The following is a 13,621-nucleotide window of genomic DNA, read 5'->3' as shown; positions in this document are numbered from 1 at the left end:
GTCGGTTGAAGGAAGCACAGGCTGAACAGGCCGAGACGTCGTGGTCTGGGCCTAGGCAGGGGAGGCAGTAAGAGTGGAAATCCTTATGAGGTATTTGTTTCCCACAAGTTAAACAATTATTAACTTTATCTGACATCGGCTGAGGCAAGAAAGAGTCCCCAACGGGGTACTTAGCTTTTTGAAGTCTTCGGTAGCTGAATTACAGGAGCTGGCCGTCCGGCACTTGCGAACTGCTTCTGCTTCAGGCACCACGTGGCAAGAAAGACAGAGGAAGATGGCGTCGGCTGACTCTTTTATACCCCAGGTGCTCTGACGTCGGGGAAAGTGCGACATCAGCCGACGCCGGACCCAGACTTTGGAATCCGGCCGACCGAAGGGCTGCCTGAGGCAGGACAACCCATATGTGATGACTGCAGATGCATCCTTGAAGGACATCATGTTTAGCTTTAACTTTTTCTTTTCAGAAGTTTCCATGTGGTGGAAGGTGGATGGGCCAGACATCGGCCTGCACTCCACTATGTCCATAGGTACATCCTCCCACATGATTATTTGGGTGATGCCACGTGGGCCTTCCGTAATTTCAAGACATGGTTCCCCACCTACGCCTGAGTCAGACACCAATGATTCCCTCGCGGACTTGCTGGTAGGGTCCTTCACAGCTTCCGCTGTAGTACCTGAATGGACATCTACTGACTCCAGGACGGCCTCCAGGCCCACACTGGCCTCAGGAGGGATGCCTAGAATAGAAAGAGCAACAGGAAGATCAGAGTGAGACTTCTTGGCCTTTATAGGTTGCGGCTCATTTGAAGGACCCGACTATGCCTCCATATCACGTGCTAAACGCTTAAGGTGCTGATTCTCAAGATAAAATTTTAGGGATGCTAGATGGCTGTAAAGGGTGTTGGGACAAAGCCCTTACAGATAACACAGGTGATGTGGTCGTGGTCTGGACCTAAGCAAAACAAGCAGAGATCGTGTGAATCCTTATGTGTATCTTGCATTCCACACCGAACCTTGCCCTTTCTAGCTGACATGTAATCACAGCACACTACAGTAGCCAAAATTTAAAGGAAAAACCCCAATGGGGTACTTATCTGAACCAAAGTTTGCAACTTACTTGGCAAGCGATGACCAGACCAGGCAATCGGATAGGAAACTGAAAGGTTCTGAGGTTCGTAGGTGCTGACGTCCGCTTTACACCCGTCTCTTTATGGCTGATGCACGTTATCTGATGTGCTGTATTGCACATACCTTACAGTAGTATTAAGACTTTTGTATAATGGCTGGACATATGAATCAGCCGGGGGGGGGGGGTGGACTCCCTCATGTTAAGAATACTGCAGCATATGAACAGAAGGACATCAAGCAATATTATAGCCATCTACAACTTCAACAAAAAAATAACCCCTAAAAATTCTGGACATCAATATGTAACCTGCTACATTTGAGCTCAAACAATGAACTCTACCCTTCTCATAATAGCGCTCCACCAGAAATTGCAACATTATTCAATACTTACTTCATATAAAGCATTACCTCCATAACAAAAAGCTATTCACCCTCATCCACTGTTTCTACCACCCCTCAATAACATCTAATCCTGGTAATTCAGCAAACAGTCTAGACCAAAACCAACATTCTCCATGCACCATACACACTACCACTTCCTTTACCCCCCCCCCCATATCCCCATCTGAATCTAATTTATCTTCTATATCCACTGCTAGCAAATTCCACTTAGGACCTGTCTAGCCATCCACTGTGAATGACAACCTCTTACCTGAATAACTAAAGACAGCTGCCAATGCTATAGCATACCCAGTCTCTATCCTTATCAACAAATCAATATCTGAATCCGATGTATCCTCACTGTGGAAAACATCCTATATTATCACTCTTCATAAGGGGTGGCATATCTTGGCTGATGCCTCTGTCTTTCAGCCTACTGAAGTATTATCGCCTCTCTCAAAAATTCTTGAAAGATGTAATCATAAGCAACTCCAACACTAATTTGTACATCCCTTAATACCCACCCTACATGGCTTCTGCCCAACACACAGAGCAACTACTGCCCTCCTATCATTCACTGACACTGTAAACAAACACAAGGACTTGGACAAACTTGTTTCCTCCTTATTTCTTGAGCTTTCCATACAGTTTCTCATCCTAAACTCCTGTATAAACTGTCTCAACTTGAACTATCCCCTTCTTCATTTCTGTGGTTCAATAGCTGTTTAGTTGACAGGCTCCAGTGCATGAAATAGCATAACACACTCTCACCACACCTGCAAATATTCAGTGGCATAGCCTAAGGCTCTATTCTTTGGCCCTCCTCTTTATCATGTTTATCAATAACATGTATACCTCCGCAGGTCCAGCCTATCTTATAGAACATACTGATGATTGCACAATGATATGTGCATCTAATAACTTGCCTCAACTCCTCCATATCACACAAGAAGACTTTTCCTCAATTGAGAAATGGCTCTATAATTCCCAGCTACTTCTTGACCCTAGTTATTGCTATTTTTCCTTAAGCTGTACTCACCTGATACAGTGAATTTCAAAATCTTTTCACTACACAAAACTGAAACTGAAGTACTCTCCTATACAAAACTTCATGGTGTGATTATAGATGATAAACTCAAATTTGATCTACATGTTCAAAATAACATAAAACAGACTCACAAAAAAATGATGAATGCTCTACAGGCATAAAAAAATCCTTAACACCACCGAAGCCACTCTTGCCACTACCTACTCTCTCCCATTTCTCTTATACGGTGCACCAATAATTAACCATTCAAGTGTAGTGTTAAAATAAGCTTGAGGCATGATATAATAAGGTTGCAAAATTTACCACCAACAAACAATACCACAACCACTACTGTAATGCCCTTAAGGCTTTGAATTGGCTTGAACTGCCTCAGCACTTTGATTACATACAGCTTATAACCACACACAACATTTTTCACAAAGCTGATGACTGCCCTGCTTTTACTCCTATTCTCCATTCCTATCACCCTAATAGACTGCATCAGTCTAATGAACATCATCATCTCAGTTAAAATAAACCAAACAAATCCTCTGGCCAGACTAGCTACTCATACTCTGTTGCTACAAAATGGAATTCTATCTCTCTGCAAAGCTGAATTTTTTACTTAGTTATGTCACTTTCCTGCATTAGGCTTTTAATAACTTTATTTAACTCCAACCATATTATGTCAGTGTGGAGCTTTCTTACCGTGACGCTACTGAAAATGGGATATTATACCGTCGGACTTTCCCCGTAAATAAATATTAAATAAATAAATACACAAGGGTAAATAAATACATAACGGCATTGACTGACATGGTGTCTTCTACAGTCAACAATTTAGCTAGGGTGAGATCCAAACTGGTTAGTTGTATTTATCTACAGGTACTCAAATTACCCTAGCCAACTCTCCAGTGTTTCTTTTTTTCCACTAATTTTGCTGTACCCTTACAGTTGTCCATATTTCTCTTCATGTCTAAATTTGAACATGTTCCTCTAGTGATAAACTCTAAATATAATGTCTCCCAATCCTCTTTTTACTGCCTTAGACAGCATCCTTTTTTCTTCCCTCCACTGTTAAATCCTATACACAATAGTGTTCCTGTCAGTGTTCTCTCATTGATACTTAATTTGCAGTAATTTCTTTCAAACTTGTCTGATTGTTTTCTGTAGCCGTCTATCCCACCTTGCAGTGTGGGCCCCGCTCACTCCACTCTCCCACTTTACCACCAACTCCCACCCTCCCCCATATAAATCAAATGTCAACTTCTCTTGACTCCACCCACAATTAATCTCCTCCATTACAGTCACCCACTTTAATATTACCCACTTCACCATCACTACACTCATCCATTTACCCTATACAGAGACACCCAATCATAAACCACTCCTTCACTAGCAACCTCTCACTCCTTCACCTACATTACAATGCCCCACCACATCCTTTTTCCCTGCTTCTCACATAACAGCCTTTTCCAACTGAAACACTATTTGTAGTACTGACTCATAGTTTATTTTCCTCCTTCACTTACCAAAATACCTGACTACAACATATCTCCTAAGCAATCATATCTTTAATATTATCTGTCCTCAAACTACAGTCTTCCTCCTATACTTTTACCTGATCTACCCATAAGTATGATACCCTTACATAACTTCAAATTTTAATAATGTCAACTCTTCATATACTCATCTCTCTATACTTGCTAACAAACTTTACTTCCTACCATATGCCCCCCTACAGCCAACCCTTTCCTCATATACCAACTTCCATAAACCTAACCACATCAGTTATGTCTATACCAGTTAAAATCTGCCCAAACCTATACTCCTTCACACACATTCACCTACATAAACATATTACCTTAATGCCAATCACACACTTTCTGGACTTGAAATAAAAACAAAGAAACAAAATAACATCCATGGCTCTTACCAAACCTCCTAACTACAGTAACATTTCTATTACATGGTGACATCCACCCAAACCCTGGCCCAGACTCTATAACTGACAATAAACTCCATCTCACAGAACAGACCTATCCTCCCCAATGTAGGGTTGCCACCTTTTCAGATGCCCAAAGTGGGACATTTTTGGTAAAAATGTCAGATTTTGCAGGGCAAAACATACCCACGGCCAGTACAAAGGACAGAGCTTCACTTTTTTGCCTAAATAAAAGCTTATTCTTGTAGCATTTTAGTTGTTTATTCTGTTACTTATAACATTTAGGTGTTTCAGAAACAGAATAACTGTTTTATGCAACTATCACATAAAATATAGGAAATATTTTTGTCCTAAAATCTCAGGACATTTGCCATTTGTTCAATTTTTTTGCAGGACACAACTGCCCAAAGAGTGACTGTCCTTCACAAAGTGGGACAGGTGGTAACCCTACCCCAAAGCAAAAAAAGGTCTACACCTCATACATATGAATCACAGAAGTATTCTTAAATTAGCTCACTTCTATTCAGAAGTACCTCTCCAATCCCCTGATATAGTTGTTACCTTACAGACATCCAGCAAACCTGAAATACTAGATACAAAGATACTCCTCACAGGTTACACCATCTTAAGAAAGGATAGAATAAACAAAAAAAAAGGCTGTTGCAGTAGCCATATTTTACAAAAACAGCCTCTTTGTTAAGCCTATATGGCTGTCTAATACCAGAGTTCAAAAATGCAAAAATGTTAGTCACTACAACTAAACAAAAATAAAACAATACACCTAATAGCACTCTAACCCCAGGTGAAAGCATTAACACCATAGAAGACATTTTAAGTTGGTCATCTAATACCATAACCTAAGAAACCACCACAGCTGGACACTTCAATATACACAGGCAAACACTAAATTGTACTCCTCAACATAGTCTATAAACCTCTACAACTTCATACAGTTAATCAAAACACCCACTGGAATTAGCAAAAGGGATAGACTACTACAGTGGATTTTACCCACATCCTGAAACAACATATCCATCAGTCACCACCTACCAACATATACAAGACAGGAACCACAAAGCATACAAGCAGTTATGCAATTTCACTAATTTCCAAGAACAAGTTTTTTTTTTTCACCCATCTACATCAATGTGACTGGACCATCCACAAACTACTACTTCTAAGAGAAGCAGTAACTGAATTCAAAAGAATGTTCCTAAATATTGCAAATGAACTATTCTTCCTAATAACTAAAATAACAAAAACATACCCTGTACCATGGCTAGCCAAAGACACCAAAGACATTATAAAAATTAGAAACAAAGCCTGAAAGGAATGGTCCCAAAATAAAACTGAACTCTAAAAAGAAAATGCATTTCAACAAATACCATAACAAACACACAAGCAATCCAAAACTGTTTTGGTCATCCATGAAAAACCTACTCCACCCAGGCCAAAAAACAACCCACCTCCATCAACGAATGACCCTACCAATAACATAGCCTCTCAATTTGATAACCACTTCATCTAAACTATTCTCTCACTAATCAAGGATACATCCTCTCTTAATAAACCATACCCAACAACAGAAATAAGTAGCCCCTCATCCTTCACATTGTCCCTACAGCTACCATTAAAAATATCTCAAACAACTAAATCCAACAAGTCTGGCAGCAGACTACCTTCCAGGTGGCTATCTCAAACTGGCAGCAGAACCACTTGTTTATCCCATCTCCATGCTAATCATCAGCTGCTCAGTCACTGAAGGTCATGTCCCACTGCTCTGGAAGAAGTCCTTCATAACACCCCTCAACAAAGGTGGTAATTCTACAGAACTCACAAACTATAGGCTAATAGCAATATTATCTTCCCTATCAAAGATTCTAGAAAAGGGAATGCATACACAACTATATAGCTATCTGGCAAACAATTACCTACTCTCCCAATTATAGCATGAATTATAAACCCAATAACTTGGCAATGCAGCACAACAACTCATTTCAGTTTCACAAATGACATCAACTTAAACAGGAATACTAGTCTTCTAGTATCCTCCATATTCCTTGACCTCTCCAAGCCATTCAACACAGATTCCCAATCCTGTTGAAATAAATTCCCCTTACTAAGGCTCTCCCACCTGTTATATTTATGGTTTCACAGTTCCCCGTCAGACAGACAAGCCATAACATTTCTCCTTTTCTCTAGACATCCCTGTAGGAGTCCCCCCAAAGGCTCAATTCTCAGACACCTGCTCTCTGATATTTTCATTGACGACCTATACACTGACATCAAATAGGCATCCATCATAAAATACAGAGATGATTCTACCTTAATTTGCATTGCAACAAACCTCTCAGAACTTCAAACCATCACCCAAACATTGTTTTCTACTATCAAAGTATGGCTACACAATGCAAAACTACTCCTAAATAAAAGCAAACTCATGCTTTTTATACATCCAAACAGTTTTACAAGATGAAAAACTCTTTCACCATTACTTTAGCCAACAAAAAACAGCAACACATACAAAGCGACTGAGTGTTGCTTTTGACAAAAACCTTAAATCTGAACTACACATACGGCAAGCCATCAAAAATTAGGACTGCTAAACAGATCCAAATGCTATCTCAGAAACACAACTAGGAAATCCTTCCCATCATCTTACCTCTTGCCCTTAGTCCTTTATGCCTCACCAAAATAACTTGCAAACTGCCACACTGAACAAGCTTGAAACTTGTTACAATAAAGTAGCAAAATCGTCTGCTATCCTCCCCCTACTGAAGCCACAACAGCCTAGCCCTGAAGCAATTATACTGGTTAGAACTACCACAACATCTAATTTTCATCCAATTAACCTCTGCCTGTATACTTATATATGACCCAGGCAAATGCCCCTCCTTAAGTAACATCTATCAAACTGTACAGCACCTCATTCCCTAGGATCCAATATCAAATCACTGGTACACACCAGCAAATCCAGAAACTCCTAATGGATACTCTCTGTACTCGGCTTATGTATCAAAACTATGGAACAAACTGCCAACCCACCTTATGCAAACCAGCAAACTATACTATTTCAAACGGAACTTAAGGAAACACCTGACTGACACATAGCTATGCTCATGCACCTCACCAGGGCAGTTCAATACACTTACAACCTTTTCCAACTCCAAACTCTCTTTATCAACTACTCTCTTTCAGCCTATTTCCTGTAGTATCACATTTCCACCCATACCCTGCACTCATGTAGCTCTGCCTCTTCTTTCCTTTCCCTCTCCAGACATCTTAATTACATCAATCCCACAATATTTGAGTCCATCTTTATTTTCCTCCCAATACTTACCCTTCCATACGTTTCTCTCTCTTTTCTTTCTCTTCTTATTCACACACTGTTTTCCTTTTTCCTCTCCTCCTTAAATCCTGCCCACTTATTTCTTCCTCACTGGTACAACACTATCTACGTCTTACAAGCAAACTCTCAGCCTCAGACTTATCATAGTACTAAACCTTCATAAACTACTGCTGCCTATTACATAAAACTGTATAAATAATGGTGTAACACAAACACAGAAAAGAATCATTTATTTTTTCAAGTCTTGATAAACTATGTTCCTTGTCAGCCATAAGGGTTAGCTTAACAACAAACCAATATTATGTAAACATTACTTATCATAACTTTGTATTACATTATGTTTTCAATTTAATGACCTTGTTCTAGCATGTTGCTTCAACATACATCTCATACATATTGTAATTATTGTAATTTTAGTTATAACTCTGTCAAGTGATTTCTTTTGTTTGTACTTTTTGAAGCTTTTCTCCTCAGGCCTCTTCTGAAAAAGGGCTGCTGCCCAGTCAGACTAACCCGGTCAACAAATGTCAAATATATAAATATTCTATTACATGACGTATACATTTTGGTATATCTATAACAAACTTTGTACAACTGCAATGTGTGTTATATGTTGTATGGAGCTTTTTTCTCCTGAGTCTCTGCTGAAAATGGGATTTTGTTCTGTCCAGCCAGACCAACCCAGTCAATAAAACCAAATAAAGAAGCAGGCTAAGACCCCAAATGGTTTAGTTCTGATAAATGCATGCAGCCCTGGAGATCAGCCCTCATCAGCAAATATCAGTGCTAGAATTATCATAATTACTGAGGTATCACTACAGTGATCAGAAGAAACATATTATTTAGTAAGTCAGCAGCTGACTATGAAAACATAATTTTTTCTTTTGTCTTTGAGTTTCTCCCCTTATTTACCAGCAGTTCAAAGCATCCCCTTCACTGACTGGAAGTCTTTGAATGTGCCAATAAGAAGGGTAGTGATAGATGTGTATAACAAACACAATATCATAAAAGATGTCAGTTTCTAACCTTGGTATGCACAACAATAAAATTCCTTACTACAACAGATCGTATGGTTCAGGGAGAATGAACTCTGATTTTCACCCAGATGACCTGGGTTTGATCAGCAAATCCAGGCGTTGAAGAGTCTGCTGGGGAAGTAGTCTAGTTATACTTTGTGGCTCACCTATCCTGGGGAGGAGGGGAAGTATGCTTTGCTTGCACTGCAGCCCCTGTGGAAACCAGGGAACTTTAATCCTGACCAAACCAAAAGGGAATGCACCAGCAGATCCCTTGCGGACAAATGTCTGCACTGATGTAACTGTACGCTGGACACGGGGCAGAGCTGTGGGTATGATATAAAGAAAAATGCCTCCCACTGCTGTCAGAATGGCAACAGACAAGGGTGGTCTGATCTCCTCTATGTGCCCCCCCCAAAAAAAAAACTTACAGAAGGTGGTCTCATATTAATGAGGTCCTGGTTTGTACAGCAAGCCAATCAAATGCCCGAGGTACTGGCTACAAAAGAGTGAAGCAGGGATCTGGGACACTGCAGACAGCAGCTGAGGCAGCAAAAACAAAATCCGTCCCATAAAGTGTTTCGCAGTGAAAGAAAGGAACTACAGTAAAAGAAAGACTAATGACCGGTCATACAAAGCTTTACTGAAGGTATGAGTAGAAGACACTTGCATGCTCTTCCAATGATTACAAACGTAGCGAGAGAGAGACAGAGAGATATTATCCAAATTATTTACCAGTATAAAGTACCTTTCAAGTATAAAAATTAACAAAAATACCAGACCTACCATTTGGGTATGGTGTTTCACAAAGAGTTAGGAAATCAACGATGGGATAGTCCATTTCGAGCACTGCAATACTCTTCCCATGCATGACTGTTAAACAAGGCCTTCTGCCTGCAGTGTCATAAGATAACCCCCCAGAAAGAATGATGAAAGGATCTCTGGAAAAAATATAAATAAAATAAAAATGCAGCCAATGAAGAATGTATGCTTTTTTTTTTTTTTTTTACATTAATAACTGCAACTTAACAGATGTATATCAAGTGGAGTTCTTATAGCTAGATTTTTTTGTGTGTATATCTCAGGACTGCAATACTTTCACTTGTATTCCTTATCAGGTTTAATGTCATGCAAAATTGGTTCAGAAAATTAAAATCTACTTCACATACTTTTGTTTTAATTCTACAAATGCTATAAAAAGTGATTTTTTTTTTTAACAGAAAGTTTACAAGTTGCACATCTACTTACTTCACATGTTTTTCTGTCACTCAAGTAACCAGGTGAAACAAGAAAAAATAAGCATGTCTTACTGCAGTAAATCTTTTTCACAATATTTTCTGACCTTTCAGATCAGGAAAAAAAAGGAAACTATACATGAAACAATTACATTGGTGTCAAATGATAATCAATAACTACACTATTGTATTAAGCTCGAATAAAACCTATTGAAAAGAAAGGAGTTTTGGCAGCTGGATGCGACAGTGTTTTTTCCATCTGTCTGTCTATATATCTATCCTTCTGTCTTTAACTGGCTAAGTGGGACAGTGCTCGAGTATTTTTTTGGCCATGTTCCAGACTTCAGTGGCAGGGGCTGAAATCAAAGCACCCCAAGAATGTATGCATGCATGCACACAAACACATGTAAACCACATACATACCATGACTGAAAGTTAAGATTGAACCCTGAACCCTAGAGTTGTGAGATGGGACTCTTGCAAGCATGTTAAAACAGCAATGCTGAAAGTACTTTCTCTCTTTTAACAATTTGTTGTAGTACACATAGATCTCAACCTTCCATCTCCAAAATGAGAAACACCACCTCTCATAATGTGGAACAAATGGGAAAAATGTGGAACACTTGTGAATGGCTTACTAACGACTTCAACTAGGAAGCTCATAGGATGGCTAAAATGTGATATTTTTACTTATAGATTAGGTCTTTTAATGAAATAATATGATTAATTTCTATTTGCCATTGATATCAGTTAATATACTACTAACACTGAATGTGTAACAGACCCTTTCACTGTGGAACTTCAATGAACATGTACTTTTTAAGACCCCAAATGAGGAACGTTCCTCGAAATGAGGTACACTCGAGAGGTATGGTAGTACAGGCTATGGCTTCTCTGTCCACCTGAATAGTACTGTGTGAGTGTCACAGAATTAAATAAATGGATGAATACATGTACATCATCAGTCTATCTCTCTCGACATAAAACAGGCAACTTACACAACACAGACAGGACAAGTGAGTGTTACTAAAAACATTCAAAGGCAACAGTGACCAAAAAGGATCACATCTTGTAGAAAATTCACTCTCTAAGCCCAGGTATAGTTGCACAAATAGTTAAAATGGTTAGTTCAGTATTATTACTGTCAGTTTTTAAAGGACATGTTTTTATGTAGTTCACATTGTTACCAGACTTATCACACAAGGAGGGGATATGTATGGGCAAACCTTCAGAAAAATGACTCGTACTCCCCCCAACCCAAAATGTTCTCAGTCTATGGCAAAAATTCTACAGCAAAGATGACATCTGAATGTGCAGTCAAAAATCCTTTTTAGTCTTAGGCATCATTAGCATCTGATTGTTAGATAAACTACTCCAGGGCAATAAGACAAAGAAAATAAGTCATGAAAGGCAACTTAAAGGGGCCAAACTCTCAAAGAGTGTCAGCAGCAAATTAATTAGCATTTAACTAGCACAAAAATAGCAGAGGAAGAATAAAGAGAAATAAGTGGACAAAAACAAACTATACAGCTGTGGTTGCAAAACCTTTTAAGGACCTCACAAAAATGAGCAACACGTGCTAACCATGCATCTTAAAATTCAGATGAAGATCTCAAATTCCATCTCTCCCCTATCTCAAGAAACATGACCTCAAGCTGAATAAAAAAGCATGCAACATCATCCCCTTTAGGGGGAGTGATGTCCCCACAAATTATCATATTAATAACGTTCTAAGCACACAGTCAGTCGTAAGGGATTTGGGCATCCAGATTGATAGCAACCTTTTGCCCACCATGTTGCTTCTATTGTAGGGAAAGCTTTCTACATGGCATACCTCATAAGTAAGGGTATCTCATCCAGGGACAAGGAGGTCATAACATCCCTGTATTCTTCCCTTATAAGGCCCATTATTAAGTACAATGCCCAATTCGGCATGTACCTCGCAAAGCGCATGCAGCAGCTGGAGAGAACACAGAGGTTCCTCACCAGGAGAATCCAGGGCCTCAAAAATCTACCATACACAGGATAAAAGCCCAACCCTCTACTCTGTTTCATACAGACTCCTCAGAGGTGACCTCTGTCTGGCATACAAAGCAATCTCAGACCCCATCTTGATGGGACTGCTGCATATCCGCAAGTCAAGTTCCACTCGAGTAACCCACACAAGCGGCCTCAACCTGGTCTGTGACATCAACAGGACTTGTTGGTGAGACAAATTTGTGCCACAGACACTCCCCATCTGTGGAATAGACTCCCTCTCCTTGTCAAGCAGAGTACCTCTTTACCCCTTTTTAAGTGCAACCTGGGTAACTGGATGGGAAATAGAAAATACATCCCTGGGATTCCACCCGTGTCCCTGCTAGATAGGGGCATCGGGTGCTGATTTGTTTATGCATGGGCTAAACTCTTGGCTAGGCTTATAAGGGCCTCATGGTCAATAGCCTAGTAGCCTCCTATGATCAAGACTTGCAGCAGGGGACTCTACAAAATGTAACCCAGTGGGCATCATTAATCATCCAAGATAAAACACCATGCTTAATGTTCTAAGGGGACTGTTTTCTCCAAGAAATTAAGGACTAAGTTTGAAGTGCAATAGCACATATAAGACTCTAGACAATAAGTGAAAGTAATATTAAACTTTAAGCAAGATTCTGATGTCTTAAGGCATGGTGATCAGATGTTAGCTAATGCTAATACCAATATACAAGAAAAATGCATTTCTTCAGCAATCAAGGTACAATGTATACAGTACCGATATGGGAAGAAAAACATATCTTGTGGGGTACCACAGGCATGGTATCAGAAAGAGGAGACAGTCCATAAAATGAGTGAAAATAGCGATAAGAGAATAAAGTTGCATATACTTTACACTGGCTACAAAGAGACACAACACTCTGACAACAGTAAGCAGTTCCAGCCTGGCTCAGCTTTGCCAAATTCCAAAAATCACCTCAAAGCGATACAGCTGTTTCAATGTTGACTCCATATCCCAGGATCCAATGAAAGAGGAAAAAGTGCTACCTAATCAGATCCACCATTAGAGGATGCTAGACCATGAAGGCTTTCACTGAATCCTGATACCACCTTTGGTGAAAAGAAAGCAAGCCTGCTATATTTATGCTTCTAGCTAAGCTATGCATAACCTGGGCAAGGTTAGGGCTTGCATTTTAAAATGGAACTTAAAGCAAAAGTGGAGCTAGGCCTTCAAGATCTTAGACTGAGAAAGATTTCCTAAATGACAGGACCTTTTCCATTAGTAGTATCACTTCATTATAATAACCAACTGAAAGTACTACTGATATGTACATAAAAATGACTTACCATCACGTGCACTCAGAAGAACTAAACAGAGTTCGAAGGACTATAGTCATTTGCTTGGGTTCCCAAGCTTAAATCAAACTAGCCAGACCTTAAAGTTTTGGAATGGCATTTGCTTGTGCAATTCTTGGTAGCTTATTTGAAGCCTGATTTGGTCTACATTGAAATCTTAGCATGCTTTGAGTGGTCCAAGGTTATCGTATACTGGTAAGAGTTGGACAA

The 13,621-nt window shown here is 39.6% G+C and overlaps 1 protein-coding gene across 2 annotated transcripts in view; it reads right to left on the bottom strand.

The window, feature by feature from the left end:
• Window positions 1-13,621, bottom strand: part of STXBP5 (syntaxin binding protein 5) — a 3,006,986-nt gene that overhangs the window by 1,096,622 nt on the left and 1,896,743 nt on the right. For both annotated transcript variants that reach the window (XM_044068842.1, XM_044068850.1), the window contains exon 10: window positions 9,633-9,787. In XM_044068842.1, coding sequence (XP_043924777.1) covers window positions 9,633-9,787 — 155 coding nt within the window. The remainder of the gene's footprint in view (window positions 1-9,632; window positions 9,788-13,621) is intronic.

This window comes from Protopterus annectens, chromosome 1.part0, assembly GCF_019279795.1.
Source record: "Protopterus annectens isolate FY-2018-M chromosome 1.part0, PAN1.0, whole genome shotgun sequence".
NCBI classification, from domain to species: domain Eukaryota; kingdom Metazoa; phylum Chordata; order Ceratodontiformes; family Protopteridae; genus Protopterus; species Protopterus annectens.
Note: the sequence above shows the minus strand (reverse complement) of the source record. Positions and strands in the feature narration are given on the sequence as shown.